The sequence below is a fragment of the Schistocerca piceifrons genome, chromosome 4 (assembly GCF_021461385.2).
Source record: "Schistocerca piceifrons isolate TAMUIC-IGC-003096 chromosome 4, iqSchPice1.1, whole genome shotgun sequence".
NCBI lineage: Eukaryota > Metazoa > Arthropoda > Insecta > Orthoptera > Acrididae > Schistocerca > Schistocerca piceifrons.
The window spans coordinates 132609973-132630144 of NC_060141.1; the positions used below are offsets into that span (position 1 = coordinate 132609973).

The 20172-nt window shown below is 36.5% G+C and overlaps 1 protein-coding gene across 1 annotated transcript in view; it reads left to right on the top strand.

Moving 5' to 3' along the window:
* Positions 1–14257, top strand: part of LOC124794741 (F-box only protein 11) — a 59474-nt gene extending 45217 nt beyond the window's left edge. The window contains exons 10-11 of the mRNA XM_047258348.1: positions 749–956; positions 8412–14257. Coding sequence (XP_047114304.1) covers positions 749–956; positions 8412–8541 — 338 coding nt within the window. The 3' untranslated portion in view covers positions 8542–14257. The remainder of the gene's footprint in view (positions 1–748; positions 957–8411) is intronic.
* Positions 14258–20172: the final 5915 nt, after the last annotated feature.

Consider the following 20172-nt stretch of genomic DNA (forward strand, 5'->3'; position numbering starts at 1 on the left):
ATACAAGGAAGAGGGCTTTAGATGAAGTTAGAGAGGAAATCAGAGAGCCAGTGTGATGAATTAGAAGCTCCTGTAGAATCAGGTTTAGTGGTGCTGGACTCCTTAAAATCAGTGAAGCAGTTCAATTTATATGTACCCTTGTATTTATCAAAGGATCACATTATTGCACATAAGAAATAAAGCTTCTGTAATATTTCCTTTGCAAACAGTATTTGCTAGAAGATAATTGTGTACATACTAGCCACTTAAAATTGTCTATTTACCAGCTGTTGAAATGCTAGCAACTGGAGTGCTGTTGATGGACACAAATGTGACAGTACTGTTAAAACTTAGGTAATTTATATGTATTGCATAATCAGGATAAGGAGAAATGAAAGAGTACATTCACAGCTTTGTAAAAGGAAGGAAATGTCACCAAATACTGTATTAGGATGAGCATAGATTACAGAGAATAAATTTCAACCAACAATGGACTGTTCAAACTCGTCCAAATTCCAGGATACCAATAACTTACTGCAGATGATAAAATTTTGGGTAGGTTGCGTGTGCTGTGTGAACATTTTGTCAAAAATTGATTAGAAAGCTAGTGAATGCATGTAATATATCCATGCAAACATTGTTGACTTTATTTCTGGGATGATTGTTCCAAATTTGTGATGAAAATACTGTACTTTACAGTCATACCAAAGAATTGCCTTTTTAGCTCTGATTGTTTTTCATTTCAAAAATTGTGATTTTGTTTCAACAGGTAACAGAATATTTAGCAACCAGGACGCTGTAGAAAAGGCTGTTGCTAATGGCCAGTGCTTATACAAAATATCAAGTTACACTTCATTTCCTATGCATGATTTCTATCGCTGCCAGACTTGCAACACCACGGATCGCAATGCAATTTGTGTGAACTGTATTAAAACTTGCCATGCGGGTCATGATGTGGAATTCATAAGGCATGACAGGTAAGCAAACATTTGTCTGCATGTGTAAGCTATTTCCATCATACGCAATTTGCTTAGGACCATTGTTAAACATACATAGGAGGTGATGAAGTGGAATTCTTCCATTATGGTATTTGAAATTTATTGTTAGAATATATATTTCGTTGATCACTTAGTACAATGATGGAATGAGTCACATTGCAAAGATCTATACAGTACGACAAACATTATATAATTATATGTTAGTACTAATGTCATCTGACCTATATACATGCACTGACACTGCACTACTCACACTATCAGTGCTCACTTCAGCAGTGTGATGTGTTACTGATTGTACTAAAACAATTAAAATAGAAAAATTGTAGCAGCAACACTACACGTAAGCAGATGGATTGGGAACTTCTTTAAATTTATAAAAAAAAATTGTGGGAATAGCATTGTTTATGTAACAGTTGTGTAATAGGTTGCAGCGTCCAGTTGTTTGTTGGCAGCTGTCATTAAGTTTTTCATGTACCATAGGCTTTTGAAAGTGGGGGGGGAGAGGAAGGTAGCGGTGTAAAGTCCCATGAACAATGATATTATTAGACAGTTAATTTTATTTTTGAAAGGCTATGTTCCAGATAGAAGTTAAGTTGTAGGAAATTATTGGATGCTCATTTCTCATGGTATAGATGATTTTAAACATAAATAATATAGTAGTAAAAATAAAGCAACTACTCACCTAATAGTAAAGTTGTTGAGTTTTTTACGGTCACATGGATAAGATTGGAAATTTTGTTAGCTTTCAGAAGGATCCTTTTTTGAGCTAGCCATTTCGAAGGAATGGTGGCTAGGCTTGTCATGTCAGAACTTGAAAAGTTGCCATGAATGCCCCCTCCCCCCACCCTCACCCCACCCCTGCCACTTGTAGTTAGCATCAGTGAAAAGCCATGTGCTGAATTTCAGGTGGCGACATGAACTGGAGATTACAATATAAAATGTGTCATTATTGCACATCTTGAAACTGCCTGGTATACAGCCCTCAGTTGTTGCACAGTGTGTCACTCTTTGGTCACAGTTTCCATTAGCTTGCAAGGCAAGCACTGGATCATCAGTTGAAAGTGATCATAAGACGAATTAAATATTCGTAGAGAAATACACCTTATAATTTATACATAACATTCCTTCCAAATTGGTAAGGAGTATGTGGAAATAAATACAAGGTTTCCGACTCATCAACATCAGTTTTCATTCCTTGTAACTATTGCAAAAATGTGAAATGCTGGTGCAGTGTTCTACATATTTCTTTGTGTACCATGAACATAAAATTAAGGTTGACATTTGACAGTTGCAGACACACTTACACATTTTTGGACAAAACTGTCTGGAGTTAGGAGGGGATTGGTTCTTATATCTGTATATTTTGAGGAGTGCTAAGCATATTAAATAAGGTTATGAAACCAAGTAGAGGAAAACTGGTAGTGTACTACTGAGTGCAACTTCAGAACATTTTCATGTGCGTAGACTGGAAATTGTTGTGATATTTTGATAATTATTGTCTCTGTTACTGTTCTGTAAAATTCTCTAATAACTAATGCACATTTGTATTACTAGGTGAAAACTGAAGTATATCTACTTTTTTTGTCAGGGTGAGCTCAAAACATGGTTGCTAATGATTCAGGATGCTTGTGACCATTCCAAGAATCTAGGAGACAAATTTTGTTCCCACAAAAAGGAGAAAAAGTCTGAAAGTGTGATAATTGCATCATTTTCATTGTCTGTATGTTTTTCTCCCTTGAATGAAAGCATCCTATTAGCACATATTTCTTCTTAAAATTTGGACTGATCTGTGTTGTATACAAAGTTAATTAAATCCTACAATCTTATACTTTGTTTGTAATCCAAGCTTTCAGTTTTCAAACCTGTTATTTTTGTTACACGGTTGTATGCGATTTTTTTTTAAGTGACCAATCCAACAGTGAGGAACTATGAATTCTTCTGCACCTGTGTCATTACCAATATCTAAAGACTATTCATGCAAGATGGTATTGCTTGCACTAAATGAATTTTGTCTGGGCTGAGAAAAAATCAAAAGATCTGCATTTCTTGTTGTAGTATCTGATCAGCCCTTACATTGTTCTACAGTTCCATTTTTGTTGTTATAAAATTTGCATTCAGAATGGGAAAAGTGAAATTTCTTTCAGGCAGTACATGCACGTAGGTATTTATTACCACTTCTATTGAACCAGTACACAGCTTTTCCTTCGTTCTTTTCTGTTAGTGGATTGGCAGTCTACAATATCAAACCTTTTGTCATTCCCAAGTCTGTCTGCACTTTTTAAATGTTAACCCAGAAGTTTAAGTACTATTTCACACATCATAACCCTGCTTTTACACTTTTTTCAGGGGACTTGAAAAAAGTGGCTAAACTGCGGGAAAATGTGAAATGTGGGAAATGACTTTGTTTTACTGGTTGTGTATGGGGCCCACTTTCCATTTTTGTAGTTTTGTATTATATCTGTAGATAATAGGCAAAATAATACTCATCAGGGAATGTTTATTTTTATTAAAGGTTATCTGAATTTATTGCGATGTTTAGCAGGTGACGTGACATTCACCGACACTTTAGCATAACAAATTGCATTAAAAATAACACAAATCATCCAGCTGCCATGTTTATTTATGTGTTTGCAAAGCTAAAGTGATGCAGTTTACAGTTTTAGTATTTATATTTGATGCCTATGAAAAGTGCATGTCAAGTGTATACTGCATTAAAGATCTCTCTCTAAACTGCATCATTTTTAGTGTAACTTTCCTGTGAAAGCGATGTCAGCAGATGTATACAGTAACAGCCATTTATCTTGCTGTTTTTGATTTTGTATATAAAGGTGTGTGAAATATAAACTAAGTTAAATATGGCACTACACTACAGATCAATCTGTCACTGCAGCCTTTATTTCACACTCACTGACTTAGTCAGCTCTCAGCTAAACTGACACTTTCAAATCAACGTAGACATAGGAGTTACGATAGAGATCAGTCTGTATCCACAGCCAAAATAACAGGGAAGGAAACCATACTACACTTAAGCATTTTATGAACACATTTACAAAACATTAAAATGACTTTTAATTTGGCTGGTCTATAAACACAGCATTAACAAATGAGTACAGTCATTACTACTTTCTGGCAAAAAAAAAAAAAAAAAAAATAATGTGGGTTGTTTTAATTTTGTCTGATGAATTTTTTCAGTGTAGTTTTAGAGTTCATAAACACAATGAAAAAATTTGTCATTGACATCTGCAGCTGAAATATATTTTTCAATGGTTTCCACTGCTACATTAACAACTGCAAATGAGGGAACCTCATTGTCCTCATCACTATCACTGTCACTTTCTGTGTTTTCTTGTGTGTGAAAGTCGATAACGTCAACAGAAACACTTTCTATAGTGACAACATTGATGTCAATGAGTAAGAAATCATGAACCAGATGCTGAAGCTGCAGCTTTTCCTATGATGAAGCAAGCAGTTTCTCACCGTTGTCACTAACACTCACGTCTGGTGCATCAGATCCATTTCCATTGTCGGCTTCGATGAATTCTGCTTTTCAGAAACAATTGAAGATGGTGGCCGCCGTAACTTCTGTACATGCCTTCTCATTATAATGCAAAGCGTATAAAATTGACACTTTAAAGGAGGCTGGGTCATTCCCAACTTCCATCTAAGTTAAAGCCTTCTGCACAATCGTCTTCCTATAGTATTTTGAAGGCATAGCTGACACCCAAATCCAAAGGCTGTAATTTGCTTGTGCAGTTTTGTGGCAGAAACTCTAATTGCACATTACGTAGGCTTATATTTCTGGGATGCGCAGAGCAACAATCCACAAAAAGCAGAATTTTTCTGTTGTCAGTACCCATTCTTGAATCAAGACAATGCAGTTGTTGATTGCCGACTCCATGGATTGTTGTGTGCACCAAGACCAAATAGTGGATAGAATTGGAAGGAACATCAGCATTGGCCATATTTCATTGCTTTGTTGTCAGCAAAATCGATTTTCAGTCACTTAGTGACCATCCTCACTGCTATAATATACAATTAAAATTGGTAGGTACTGGTATCAAGCTATAACCACAAACTCAGTTTATGTGATCGCTCTAAGCTTGTGGTTATAGCTTGATACCAGTACCTACCAATTTTAATTGTATATTATAACAGTGAGGGTGGTCACTAAGTGACTGAAAATCGATTTTGCTGACAACAAAGCAACAAAATACGGCCAATGCTGATGTTCCTTCCAGTGTTGTTGTTTCTCAAATAATTCAGACATCATCCACACTTTTTTGTTGGCACTGTAGTTCGTTGGTAGTGTCGTAGTATTTTTATGTGCCTAACATTACTGTCAGGCTAACTTCGTTGTGTTTACCGCCATGGCAGTTTTCGCCTTTAAAGTCTGTAAAAGAGACCTGTTTCGTCAATATTGAAGATATCCTTTGATTTATACTGTTTCAGAAGGTCTTGTAACCTGCCACTCTGCCATTCCGTAACAGATTTTATGTCCACACTGTTTTCTTTGCCACATACTGTTTTGTACACTACATTGTACCACTCCTTGAATTTACGTATCCACCCGCTTGATGCTATGATGTCCTCGATCCCAAGTACATTGGCGACTTTCAGCATCTTTTCACGCAACATCACACGCACAAGCTGCCTGAAACCAGCTCTTCGTAATTTCTTCCAGTTCTGCGCATTTCGAATAGCTAGCATATTTCATTTTTTTGGAATTTGGCCCACTTTTACTTACACTTTCCAAAATGGTATCTATTTTTCATGATAGTGTTCAATGTAGATACCGGTATTCCTAAACTCTGTGCTAATGCAACAAGTGTTCCACGTTGAGCATCAATTCTTTCCAGAATTTTGACTTTTTCTACCATAGAAAGGGTTTTCCTGTCTCTTTTGGCAATATGGCGTTTTCCATCCTAAAGTGCAACAGAAAACAACAATTTGAAAGAAACAGCTAACAGCAGACTTTGATCACTTCACACAAGGCTACGAATACCCTATGTGGTACACACAAACAAAGTAACAAATAAAAACTCTTCGCACGGCAGTTGTAGAGAGTAGCTGTGTCGACTGAAATCAACTCACTTCGGTTGTAGGAACAGGCTTGTTGCATTGCCAACCTTACACAGCAAACAACATTGTACAATGAGTATACGAACCATAAAGGAAACTACCGTATTTAGCAAGTTACAAATAGTGGAAAGTGGACATCCTCTGTATGTGATCATTATCATAGGGTGAAGTTAACGCTGAAACAATGCGGATACAAAAGGGTACTACTTATTGTAGCACACTGTACTGACAGATGAAGTTGTTATCAACTCGAAACAAATGCATGTACCTCAGTAGTTGTGCGTTCTTCCTTCCTTCTATTGAAACATTTACTCCCATCAGCCACCACACCAAGCTGTGGTTGGCAGTGGCAGGATACAAATCACGTTTTTTTCCGACTTCAGATTTGCTGAGTGGAGCACCCTGGTGTCACGAAAGTTAAATGTACAACATAGGTAAACACTACTTGAAGGCGAATGCTGTGCCTGTGTCAGTTTATGTCAGTCACACCAGTTTTTTTTCCCCACGAACATTGTTTCATAATATGTAAATTGCAGGAAGATTACTGATATGTTAATGTAAAAACAGGTGTGAATTAACATTGTGAACATAGGAAATTTGAAGGGAGCAATAAAAAATGTCATAAACGGTGGGAAAACGTTAATTCCGGGAATGTAAAAGCGGGGTTATACTCTACTCTAAATGATCATTTTCTGCTGATGGCAGCAAAACATTTACAGGGTTCCATATCACCTGCGAGATGAAATTGAATGTACAGAATATTTTTAAAAACTCAAACTAGGGCCAGAAAGATCCAACTACTTCCAGGAATTAAGAGGAGGGGGGGGGGGAGACAAACAGTTCCTCTTATAACATCCCTTTAAAGTGGTATTTCTCTACAAAGGCCTCTTCAGTGACAAGACAGCAAGACAGACGCATACTCCAGCTCATGCACAGACTCTCTGTAACAGCAGCGTGTTAGGACTAGGGGTATCCATGTCTTGGTTGCAATCCCCCAGGCTGTGGCTAAGCCATGTCTCTGCATATCCTTTCTTTCAGGAGTGCTAGTTCTGCAAGGTTTGCGGGAGAGCTTCTGTAAAGTTTGGAAGGTAGGAGACGAGGTACTGGCAGAAGTAAAGCTGTGAGTACCGAGCGCGAGTCGTGCTTGGGTAGCTCAGTTGGTAGAACACTTGCCCGTGCAAGGCAAAGGTCCCCTACTTTTTAATAGTGTGTTCTCTCACAAGAGGCCAAATATTTGAAAATAAAAAATTATTTGTATTTTACATACAGTACATTGTGAATAACTAAAAACAGAATACCTAATTATTTCCCAATCAAAATTGTTTAGACATTCTAAAAGTCCACTCCTTTGAAGAAGAAAAATAAGTTTACATGTTGTTTGGCATTTAGAATGAAAATCAGACATGAAGGATAAAATATAAATGAATTATGTACTGCCTTATAAATATTGTTTGTTATGTTTGTGTAGATCTTCTCAAGCAAAAAAATGTGGTTTTAAAATTTTGGATGACTTTTTCCTATTCATTCAGTTCTTAAAAATGTGGAGAATTTACCATATGATCTTTTCAAAACATCTTCTATGCATTTGACTTAGGTTATTAATAACTCGTTAATATATTAGTGTATCCTAATTCTAACTTTTGTCAATTCTCATCCATAATTCCACAAAAAAAGGCACTCACAGTTTTGGCACCAGTGCATAAATAACCACTTGTGACAAGCTAGTCTTATTACAGGAGTAATATAGCAGGAGCACAGCAGTAATACTTAATACTCCAGAAGCAATCACTCAGAGTCATGTTTTCGGATGTGGTTAGTGTTGTCTCGTGTTACACAACTTGTTGTGTCTTAATTATTTTGTGTGTTAAATGAGCCTGCTAATACAGAAGCTATTAACATCGCAAATGCTATTGTGTATAATGTTTTTTTGTGCTGGGAATAAAAGAAGTCCATTAACATAACTGAAGTTGTAAAATATGATTCATATGCAGAGGTAATATCTGGAAGGGCATGTTCATAAGAGCACAGCTATTCTCAACTTGGTAGTGACATGTCCCTTAACCGAAGGTACAATTTAAGAATGTGCTTTATCTCCCTTTTGTAAGCAGATAACTTCTTAGCATTTTCTTTCATATTAAACTGGATTTTGTAGAAAAAACTAAGCACCTGAGTGTAATTTACTCTCTGTGATGCCTATATATCCACAGTTGTAGGATTTTCATTGTTTATTATGCAGACTTTATTGTGTAATAATGTATTCTTTGTTTGTCTACTTGTCTCCTTTGTGTAAAAGGAAAATCTTAAAAGTTATATATTTTTTGTAATGTTTTAATTTGTCATTCATTGTGATTTCAGGTTTTTCTGTGACTGTGGTGCAGGAACATTAACTAATCAGTGTCAGTTGCAAGGGGAACCAACGCAAGATACCGACACATTGTATGATTCTGCAGCGCCAATGGAGTCCCACACACTTATGGTTAACTGAAATACTTAATTTGTCTGTGGTGTATGTAATACAGGCCACTGGCTCCTCATTACCGGTTTAATGATCAGCGATGGTTACTTTACACTTCAGTGCAGCACCTGAGATAATAAAGACAAAACTTTCATGAAATGAGTTATGTCATCTCAAGTGTGCCACTGTGCTCGGTAAGATGTCTGTTGTTTTGCAAAGGCCTATGTATATAACGTGCCAGATCCCAGTGATGTGACAAGACAAATTTAAAATTTGTGTAAGAATCTCATTTTATACTTAACGTTATGTTATCTATGTGCATGTGCAGCTACAAACTGGGTGCGTTTGTTTATTCTTTTGTCCAAGAGGATTTGTTGAAGATGTGTTCCATTTGTTGTATGAATGTGTTGTTTGAATGTGTACTTGTATGTATGATGTTTGAAATGAAATGTGTGGAAGTGTGTAAATATATACATATGTGTGTTGAGATAATTGATATGTAACTTTTGTTAGGGACTTTGTAAGATTTGTGCTTGATAGTATTGAATGGAATCAAATAAAACAACAGTAACTACATATTTTTGAATACTATTATGGCCATTTTTTTTATAATGTTTTCTTTTTTCACTTGATTAATGTCACATTTCTGTTCACTTTATTTCACTGTTATGATAGTTGGACATAAAATAATTCCTATAATTCAATTCTCTCTACCATATTTACATAGTCCAGTGACTCGGATAGCACATTGAGGATATGTACAGCATCAATTTTTAAATGTCTTAGTGCTGAAACCCATTAAGAATTCGTTATTGATGTAGCATACTGATGCAGGAGGCTTTAGATCCTTTAGGGATATAGACTAATAAACTTTTTTTAATATCTGCCAATGTGACTTTGCTTACTTGATGTGCTATAAGACTTGTAAATAGACTGTGTATGTGTTATTGTGCTTTTTGAATGAAACATGTTCTGTGTAACTTGTAATAGTTCTTTTTTGGTGTGTTTTTTGATGTTCCATCTATTGATTTTTTTTTCCTTCTTTTTTTTAATCTGTGAGAGTAATATTCGAACTGGTAGTGGACTACATATGTTCTGTCAAGGTGTATAGCTATGCACACGAAAGTGCTAGACTCGTATGAACTACTATTCGTGCAAAAGGAGGATAAAAGTTGTAAGTTAGAAACCAGTCATAACGTGCAAATTTATTCTTTCCGCGAGTCCACTTTATAACTGCAGAAGTTTTTAATTTATCTGTTTCTAGTGCCATAAAGTGTTGTACGTATAGAATGGTGTATGGTGGTGAAGGCCTGCAGATTGTGTGTACAGTTCTTGGGCACAGGTCATTTCATTGGATTCTCTCATCAGAAAAGAATTACACAAACTTTTGGATTAAAAATTTCCTAATCTAAAGGTTTGGATGCTATATTACAATTTAACTGTGTATTTTCTGTATTCTTGATTTTGATATTTATAGGAAGGCTTATTTTTGAATTTTTTGTTTTGAGACCAGTCACTGCCTAAGTCCCATAAATTTCTCGAAGAAAAGCATTTGCATATTCAGAGTATTATTGTTCCTCAGTTCTGTAATGCTGCACATTTGATACACTATGAAAGTTTTTCTTGTATGTGTCACTTCAGTAGTTACAGACTCCAGCATGGTCAACGAAGATTATATTTGATTGGCTTTGATCTGTTATGTGTTATTTTGAATGATAAATTTATCAGTTTAGTTCTTGTATTTTTGTGGCAACACTGTGAAATATATATGTTCTGAAGTCTGCACTTACAAACGTATATGGACAGTGACTAACCCATAAAATTAAGTAATAATAATAATAATAATAATTGACTGTATAAGTATTCTAGGTCTAATCTGAATTGATGCTTGCTGTAATGAAAATAATCACATTATTAGTTGTCAATGAATACAAATTCCTCCCAACCTTCCTCTCTCTCTGTCTCTTTCTTTAAGATCTTAGTTTGAAGAGACTAGTCCTCCCCGCCCCCCCTCCCCCCACATCCACTTTCACATAACTGTTTCCATAGTATGTATATTTCCAGTGGTTGCCTATTTATCATTTGTTAGACATTATTAAAGTTGAAACACGTGAGTAGTATAATGATATTGTCTCATAACCTGATCATTTATTTCATAAGAAAACATTCCTTTCACTTACGAATATTGCTTGACAAAAGCCAGTGGAAATTCCTCGAGAGCTTTGGTAAACAGATAATTTGAAGATTGCTGCAATTATCATACAATATATCTGTTAATAATGTAGGGCTATACAGTGGTTATAGTTAACCTCCTTTGCTGTTATTGGTCTGTATTTTATTTCAGAGTCTGAAAAATGCTTTTCCACTTGCTGCTGTCTGACAGTTCACTTACCATTGTTATGATTTTCATACTGCACTCCAAGCACATACTTGCAGACACAGGGGGAGATACTCAAGAAGATTAAAACTTGGGAGTTCATGTGCAGTTTTCATCTAATTACTTCTGTTGCTATGCATGCTACCTTTTTACAGAAGAATTGTAACATTCCTTCTCATTCCCCCTCCTCTTCTTGCATTCCTTATTTTTCAAATAAGCAGATGTACAATTCTTTCCAGTGACACTTGCACATGCTAAGTACAACTTATTAAGAAGTACTCCTTTTGTCTTCAAAATTACATGGTCTATAACCATGGCACCAAATAATTGAGTGCTTTGTAATTAACACCACGATTGTTCACAGCAAGACTAGGAATGTGATAGTTTTATTGCTCAGACTAATGTGGATATAAGCAGCTTTCATGCTCACATTTATGTCCACAACATGAAAATTATATCAAAGTATCAGTACCAGGCTTTCATCTATGTTAATTTACTGCCCGTTTTCTGGCTTTGCTCAACTTTTTGAAATCCTGATATATTGTCAATTTACTACTACTTCTTCTTCAATCACAATAATTACTAAATGTTACCATAGTGAAGTTTGTTTATTTTAACTGCTGTTACTAAGCTTGTAAAAATTACAGAACAAAGCAAAAGCTTGATTTTAGTTTATTGTAAAAAGAAAAAAAAGTTGTAGTTCAAAAGTAATTGCCAGTTTCTAAATATTATCTGACATAACTACAGAATTTGAAAGCTGTGTTTGGGAATGCTATTTATTTCATTCCATAGCCTTCTTCCAGTTGATATCCACTCATAACTGATCCACATCTGTGAATTTTTTCAGTTCACTTTTACACTTCACCAGAATCTATGAACGTTGTTTTGGGAATAAAGATGTACAGAAATCGGTGTTTGTTTATGGTGCTATGTGTGTGTAGCTGCTGTAGAAACAATTTTATTGAGACTAATATTTGCTGTTAAACTGACTCAACCAATGTGTGTGTGTGTGTGTGTGTGTGTGTGTGTGTGTGTGTGTGAGTCCACTATGTTGTGTGTTTTGAAAGTCACTCACAAAGCATATAGGTTTTTCTTAATTGGTCTTTGAATAAGACTTTGTATTAGGTTATTGCTGTTTTTCTTTATAAGATCTTTATGCACTCAGTGTGATGCAATTATCAGTTTCAGAAATGTATAGAGAGGGTTTTCATTCAAATATTCCCATTAAAATGTCCTTCTGTAATGGCTGTCCATTAGTTTTGTTGCTAGAATTTGTAGATTTTCATGGTACTGAGCAGTGAAGTGGAACAGGGATGTTGCCAAGAATGTTTGTACAACAGTATTTTGACAGAGCTCAAAATTGCTTTTCAGTTCCTGTCCATTTAAAATTATTTTATCGTCTTCTAATTAATTTGTTACTGTGATACATTTGGAATTTCTCCTTTCCTACTGTTTAGAAATTTTCTAAACATATTGCTAAGATTTTGATGGTGAAAGAGTTGGGCCCACACAGTCTTTCCAGTACATAACTTAAAAATCACCGGTTTGAATTTCAGATTCTGCAAATTTTTAATGACAAAGTATTTGCGTTAATATTCTTATGTCTTGATTACAAAGTAAATAATAACGGTGTACATTGAACATGTTAGTGTTTACAATTATTAATAAAATAAACAGTGTAAATATTTTGAATGGAGCCACCAGTGAACATTGGTTTTTTAAACCAGGTCACTAAGTTTCTCAGTGGTTGGTATGAGATCGACTGCACGCTAATATCCTAACATGTTGAGAAATTTGGTGGAAGTTGTTCATAATGATACATTGCTCAGTGTGATGTCGTATACTGTACTACATTTGTAGCTCTGCATTCCATTGTGGTTTAATCTCTGCAGAAATGAATTTGAGAGTTTACTGCAGTATTTATGCAAACATAAATATATTGTGATGCAAGTAGTGAGTGTAAATGAACATCATATGACCTCCAAAGAGCAACATTCAATGACAGTTAGGATTTTCAAGTAATTACAGATAGTGGCCTCATCTTTGGTGAGGTAGGCAAATACCATGACAGTAGCTCTGTAAACGGATTAGTGGGATAGAACAAATGAAGAGGGATACAGATGAAATGTGACAGCTTTACAGAGCATCATAGGTGCCTTCTCTTATCAGAGAGTTTTGAATCCAGTGGCACAAATTATAAAAGGTGTGACATGCTTTCCACAACTTGTATAATTATTCTTAAGTTCTCTTCCATGCAAAAGTGCAACTGAGATACAATGACAATGTGAAATTATTTGTCACTGAAGCATGCCATATTGTGGAATTAACCAAAGTCTCCATTTAGTTTGCATGTCAAGACACAGCAGGAAATGTAGGCCATGTGAAAGAAGAGAGATCACTGTCATAATTCAGTACAAATACTGTTAACCATTGTTGTGCACTTTTTAGCACTTGTCACTATGCAGTCACTGTTTGCAAACCCATTAGTCATAACTAAAACATGTAAAAATCTGAAGTATGTTAAGATATTCTGAAAACACTTTTGAGAGATTCCAATTGAAATGGTCTTATGCAGTACACAAGTTGTACAAACTTTTACGAACTGCAGTGCCACTCATTTCTTGTTAATCAGAAACTGTGCTCGTCTCTAATACATGCAAATTGTCTTTAAGGAACCTGAAAATACAGTGTTAAAGCTGGAAATACAATGTTAAGGACTGAAAAAGGTGTAATATCGTGAGAGCAGAACAGTTTAATAGCTTTCACTCCTGTTTTATCTGATGGAACTAGCAGGACTTTTCAGTTATGTATATAATACACTAGTACAAATTAGTTCCATTGGATAATAACTTATTGGCCTGTGAGTTTTATAATCTGAATTGCAGCTGTAATGTAATAAAAACAGAATAAGTAAGAATAAGGAAAGCTCCAGAGATGGAAATCGGATGTTTTCACTGTCAGTACTGGCAGCCATGCATGGTGTCTGACACAAAAATAAATATATATATATACCCTTTTCAGATATTTTTACTATTAAATAGAATTTTTGAAACTTTTGTTGATGCAGACACTTGATTACTGTTTTACAGAAATTATTTGTACAGTGTGCATAATCAAGAAGTTGATGAAACTTTCATGTAAACCATATGAATGATATGTCTTAGAAATGATTGGCCACTGTATGTTATTTCATTAAAATATATTACTCAGTGTCCATGTGGTTTCTTGAACACAGCATGAATCCCAAAGCTGATATGTTAAGGTCATAATATGCTTTCCAGGTATGATGTATATAGTGCTCTTCCGCCTCATACAGCTGCATGATATGTAGTATATCTTGTAAAAAAAAAAAAAAAAAATCCGAAATTTGGACATAAATGTAACAATAAAAGTATTGGGAAAACACTGTTTACCATTTGAAGCAAGGTATATTGTTTTGTCGTATTTGATGTATTTTGTCAGTTCTATGTGGATTCCCAACATTACGAACAGAGAAGTAACTGCATCATCAGATATTTTAGCACATTTAACAAAAATGAAATATGGCATTAATTCTTCCTTTCCTGTATGCTATTTCTGTATTTTTGTGACAAAACAATTGAATAATGTAGAGTACAAATGTGGAAAATATTGAAACAAAAGAGGGGATTTATAAATAGTGAAAAGGATCAAAATGATATGTAATGTTTTGCCTACTCACCTGAACTTAGTAAGTGGGAAAAAATATTCCTCAACACACACATCACAACATGCAAAAAGTGTTTCGATGAATGCTAAGCACCAACAGACATAAGTAGTGTCTTCTGCTGAGAAGATAGTGCACAACAGGTGGGTGTGCACTGTGACATACTTACTGGAGGTAATATGCATTATTTTAAAAACATTATCCTTAAGGAAATTGTATCAATGTTATGTTAATCACAAGTTTTCAGTGGGTTGAAACTTCTGTAATAATAGCTGTCAAATTTTGCATTTTTGTGGCCATGGCATTGGTAGCTGCTGTATAAATAATTTATTAATGTTGTGCTTTTATATAAAATAGTTGAAATGCATTTTTTCGTCTCACCACACTCATTTTGTCATACTCACAAGGAAAGTATGTAACCTCAAATGCTTATAATTGAATGAAAAACTATAAATTGCTCACCCCAGAAACAGCAGTAGGAGCCATTCACATGCCAAACATGTCATTCCAAGAGGCTTTTGAATGATCTATTCAAGGTCTTAAAGACCAACTTTGATGCTGCAAAGAAACAAAATATCAATATTATAGGGAAAATAAAACCAATTTCAATGTTGTGACATACTGATATATTTCCCTGCACTTAAAAGTAACTATCCGAAAACAAAAAAAAATTCTTTCTAAGACTACTGTGTAAAATACCAGAAGTAAAGTTATGTGATCTTCATTTCATCATTAGACTTCATTCTGTATTATACAATCAGCTTTTCTGTATGAAAATAGTAGTGTGTGTTATATTATGCTTGACAACTTGCATTTCACAGTGTGTTTCATTCTGGTCTAGGAGTAGTATCTTCGATTAGTTATCAAAACATTATGGTTTCGATCCCAGCCACTGCTTGAGTATTGAATATATGTTAACAGGGGTCACTTTCAGTCTGACAGTGTCATTGTTAAAGAGAGCGGAGGTGCAGAAAGAGTTTAAAGCCACTCCTATGCCCTTGGGGTAGGAAACTGCCCCTAAAAGGAAGAAGGATCAGCAATGATCTATGGTAGGAGAATGCAGAAGGCAGTGGAAACCACCTCATTGAAAACTGTTTATTCACAGGACATTTGGCCTGAAAATGTCATGTAAAAGTCATGATGATTTCTCCATGGGTAAAAGATGGGGATAAGTCCAGTTTTCAGATTTACAGGGATTGCCAACAGGGAGGTAACTATGAGAAAAAGAGTACCCAATGAAAGGGTAACATTTTATGAATCAGATTGTGGAACATAGAAGACTGAATGTGATATGGGAGGGGAGTTAGAAAACATGAGGAGGGAAATGCAGAAGCTAAATTATAGACACATACACATAGCATGTTCAAAAAAAGTGTCTAATACTTTGAGAGGTGGTAGTACTCATGGAAACAAGAAAAAGAAGTGTAATAAACACAGGTCTGGAAATGCATACTTTCTGCACATTTACAGGAAGTGTCCCATTTGTGACAGTGCACCTTCTGCCCTCTGGCATAAGAAATTATATACCCTTTGAAGTACACCCAATTGTTGTATTTGCTGGCACTCATTGAAGATGCAGCCCTTTAGTGTCTGCTCATCATTGATTGTTGTGGTGTAGATCAATGCCTTCAAGTGTCACCATAACCAAAAGTGTAGGGGATTGAGGTCTGTAGATTTAGCAGACCAAGGTGTGCCCCCCATCCCCAAGTGTGCTGATGTGCTATCATGCAGGAACCACATTTGTTTTTGTTGCTGCAGTGGCACAGCCTCCAGCAAGGTAGATATTTACATTAGTGAGAAAGTCCAGAGATACTCCCCAGTTAACTTTTGTGGTAGCATGTATGACCGTATTTGTCGCATAGTATGCCTTCCCATACATTGATTGAGAGTCGGTGTTGATGCCTTCTTTCCTGAATTGCCTGGAGTTACATCTGCTCATACATGCTGGTTATGGAATTCACACCATCATCTTTTGTGAACCCTGCCTCATTGGTAAATAAAATCTTGGATGTGAGCAGTGGATCTGCAGCACACTTCTGCAACAGTCATTGACAGAACTGCTGTCTGCCATGATCCTGTGGCCTTAGGATTGAACGCCTGTAGAAGATATGGGCACAGCAATTGTTCATGAAATACCTACCAGATATGAGAGTAAGACATGACTTCTGCTTCTGCTAATCATTGCAAACTGGACCCAGGGGTTTCTTCCACCGAACGTAGAACATGTTTCTCCAAGTCAGGTGTGCAGACTGTGTGGGGCCTTCCACTGTTAGTCTTCTAAGATGCAGGGTTGCTTGTGTCTGTCAGATGCTGGAAAAGTCTGCTGAGCAGCTTATCAGAGGGCACTCTGTGCTGCGGATATTTTTCAGTGTAGAGAGTACGGACTTGCAGACTACGTCCATGTGATAAATCGCAGCAGAATATCAAATCCATTATTTCACTCGTTGAGTCGTTGGCTTCCATTGCTAACTAGCGGTGGAAGAGAGAAAATATAAATGTACTACAACATTTGTGCGTACAGATAGTGCAATAACAGTAAATACACAAGTGAAGAAGGAGGTAAAACACCTTGATATGTACCCAGGGTTGACAGTACAACAAGGCACACAAACACTATGAAAACTAATGTAGCCTACAATACAAGTTGAACCACGCGTCTGACTGCAGACCACCTGATGGTAGGGAGAGTACTGTGAGTAAGGCATCGCAATAACCCTGCTAAAACGTTTGGATGGAGTGCGAATGCTACGACTCTTGCTAATATCCACAACCAAGCATTGCACAGCCCTTCCTGTAAACGTGTTCATCTTACACACACACACACACACACACACACACACACACACACACAGTTTCAACTATTATGCTGCTCAGAAAGGACAGTTCATCAAAGCTGCTGACTGTGACTGTAATATAGGTATGACATCAGAAGTTGAAGAGAGGGGGAAGTGTATTAGGGTATTAAATGGGTAATTCAGTATGTAAAGGGAGATGATCGTGGGGGGATTGGACACTGTGATAGAGGAAAGAATTGAAAGAAAGATTTGGTGGAAAGCATGGGCTCAATAATAGGAATAAGAGGAGAGAGAAGCTAATTAAGTTGTATAATACATTTCAGATGGAAATTATGAATACCTTGTTCAAAAATCTCAAAAGCAGGAGGTATACTTGGAAAAGGCCTGGAGGCATGGAAAGATGCCAGCTAGAGTACATCATGGTAAGAGACAGAATGTTAAAAAAGATGTTGGATTATAAGGTGTACCCAGGAGCAGGTATTAACTAAGATGACAATGAAGTAATGGTGAAGAGTAGGCTGAATTTTATGAGAATTTTCTGGAAGACTCAACCTGGAAAGAAGTGAGATACTGAGGAATGATGATGTACATTTGAAGTCCTCTGAGACTGCAAGTACTGTAATAATGGGTACCACAATAAGCACTTCGGTTGAGAGGAATGGCCGCATCTAAAAAGGGCAATGAAAGAAGTTGGGCTAACAAATATAGGCAGAAGAAACATTGAATAATAGAAGAAATAATTCAATTAATCAAGAAATAAAGAAAGTGGAGAAAAGCTCAGGGACAGACAGGAATACAGCAATGTGTGTCACTTTTGATTGAAATAAATAGGAAGACTGTTGAAGCCAAGGCAAAAATGGCTGCAGGAAAAGTGTGAAAAAATCTAGAAACAAATGCTAGGACATACTTGGCACATGGAAATGTCAAAACAGCCTTCAGTGAAATTGAAAGCAAAGGTGTTAACATTAAGAGCGCAGTGGAAATTCCATTGTTAAATGCTGAGGACAGACAAGGTAGGTGGAAAGAAAACATTGAAGATATCTATGAACAGTCTGCCGACATATTTTAAGCAACAATTAGATCTGAAAGGCATCCTTTATCACAGTCAGTTTGACAGAGCTTTGGAAGAGTTGCGATCAAATAAGGCAGGATACATAGATAAAGTTAAATTGGAATTTCCAAAATCATGTTGATGTGTACTACCAAACTTTCAGAAAAACATCCTCACAATTACGTAGGTAGCAAGGGCAGGTAAGAGCAAGAATTATCACATAATCAGCTCATGCATCCAAGTTCCTGGCAAGAAATAATATACAGAGGAATGGGAAAGAAAATTTTGAGTCCGTCAAATAACAACCAGTTTGGCTGTAGGGACAAGTACCAGAGTAAGCAGTTATGAGGGGAAGACTAGAAAAATCAAGGCACCTTCATAGGATAAAAGATGGATTTAGGAGAGGCTGAAATTCAGGTTGAAAACATGTATGTGATAAGATTTGCTGCTGACATAGCTAATCTGAACGATCACTGGCAGCAGATGAGCTGGGATGACAAGCAACCATTACTGCCCCATCGGATCATAGTTCCTTACGTATGATGCTCTGTTTATTAACTGGAAACTTCGTTTGGTCAGTTTCTCCCCCTTCAAGGCTTCTATGGTTTTCAGCATACAGGAACATTCCTCTAGCCAGCAGCAATGTCATTTAATGCATTAGTGACAGATTTCGTCCACATGGCAGTGTTCTGGCAAAAGATTCGTTAGAAGGCAGTCATCATCATTTGTGCAGTTTTCGGATAGCACTGTGACATTGTACTCCTGAAGACTCAGTGCCCATCTCACCTGTTGACCCATTGCAGAACTGGAGATGGTGCTAGTGCCTCCTTATGGACAATGAGAGGTCTTTCTTGAACCTTGTTCCGGAAAAATTTGGTATCTCCCTGCAGTGTTTCTTACAAGGCCATTAAGTGCTCTGAGATATTTTATCTGTTGAGCCATGAAGGTGCACATTTTGGACTCAAGGCCTGCAGGCAGTATGCACTTCAACACAGTTGTGAAGCAGGTAAGATGTTCTCCAAATGTCTTTGCTGACTGGATAATAGTGCTGTTTTTTCAAAGATATATTGTTCAATTAAGGTGTTGAAGCAGGTTGTATCTCACATTTATGAAGATGGTTGGAGCATTAAATGGTTCAAAATAGACATTTTACTTCATTATTTTGTTCAGCCATCGATAATCAGTGCAGAAAAGCCATCTGCTGCCCTTTTCCTTCACAAGGACCACATGAGAGGACCAAGGAGACCCTGCAGGTTCAGTGACATCATCCTGGAGCATCATCTCCAATTACTCCTGAGTTGTGTGTCATTCATCTAGTGACACCCTGTAAAGAAGTGCAAACTAATTGGTAGATGTTTCCCATTGTTGATACAGTGTTTTACTATTAGCGCTTCGTCTGTCTTTTCTCCAATCCAGATTGGAAAGATCCAAAAATTGTCATACAACAGTCAACATTCACTGATGTTCCCAATCAGACCAGATCTTATTGGCGGTAGATACGGCTTCCCCCACTGCCTAGTCTGTAGTAGAGCGTGACTCAGTCAATGACACTGAGCTGCCCATCTTAGACTGGATCTGCTCTTCCTATACGAATACCCTTAGCAATGAGTTATGGCTGCCCATGATAGTGATCCAAAGTTCGTCTTGACCACTTGTAATCCTCGTGATCGTCACCAGTATGTATATTTTTCTTTTGAGAGTCTAAATAGCATGTTGCAATCGATAAAAATGAAAGTTCACTGAGCATTGAGAT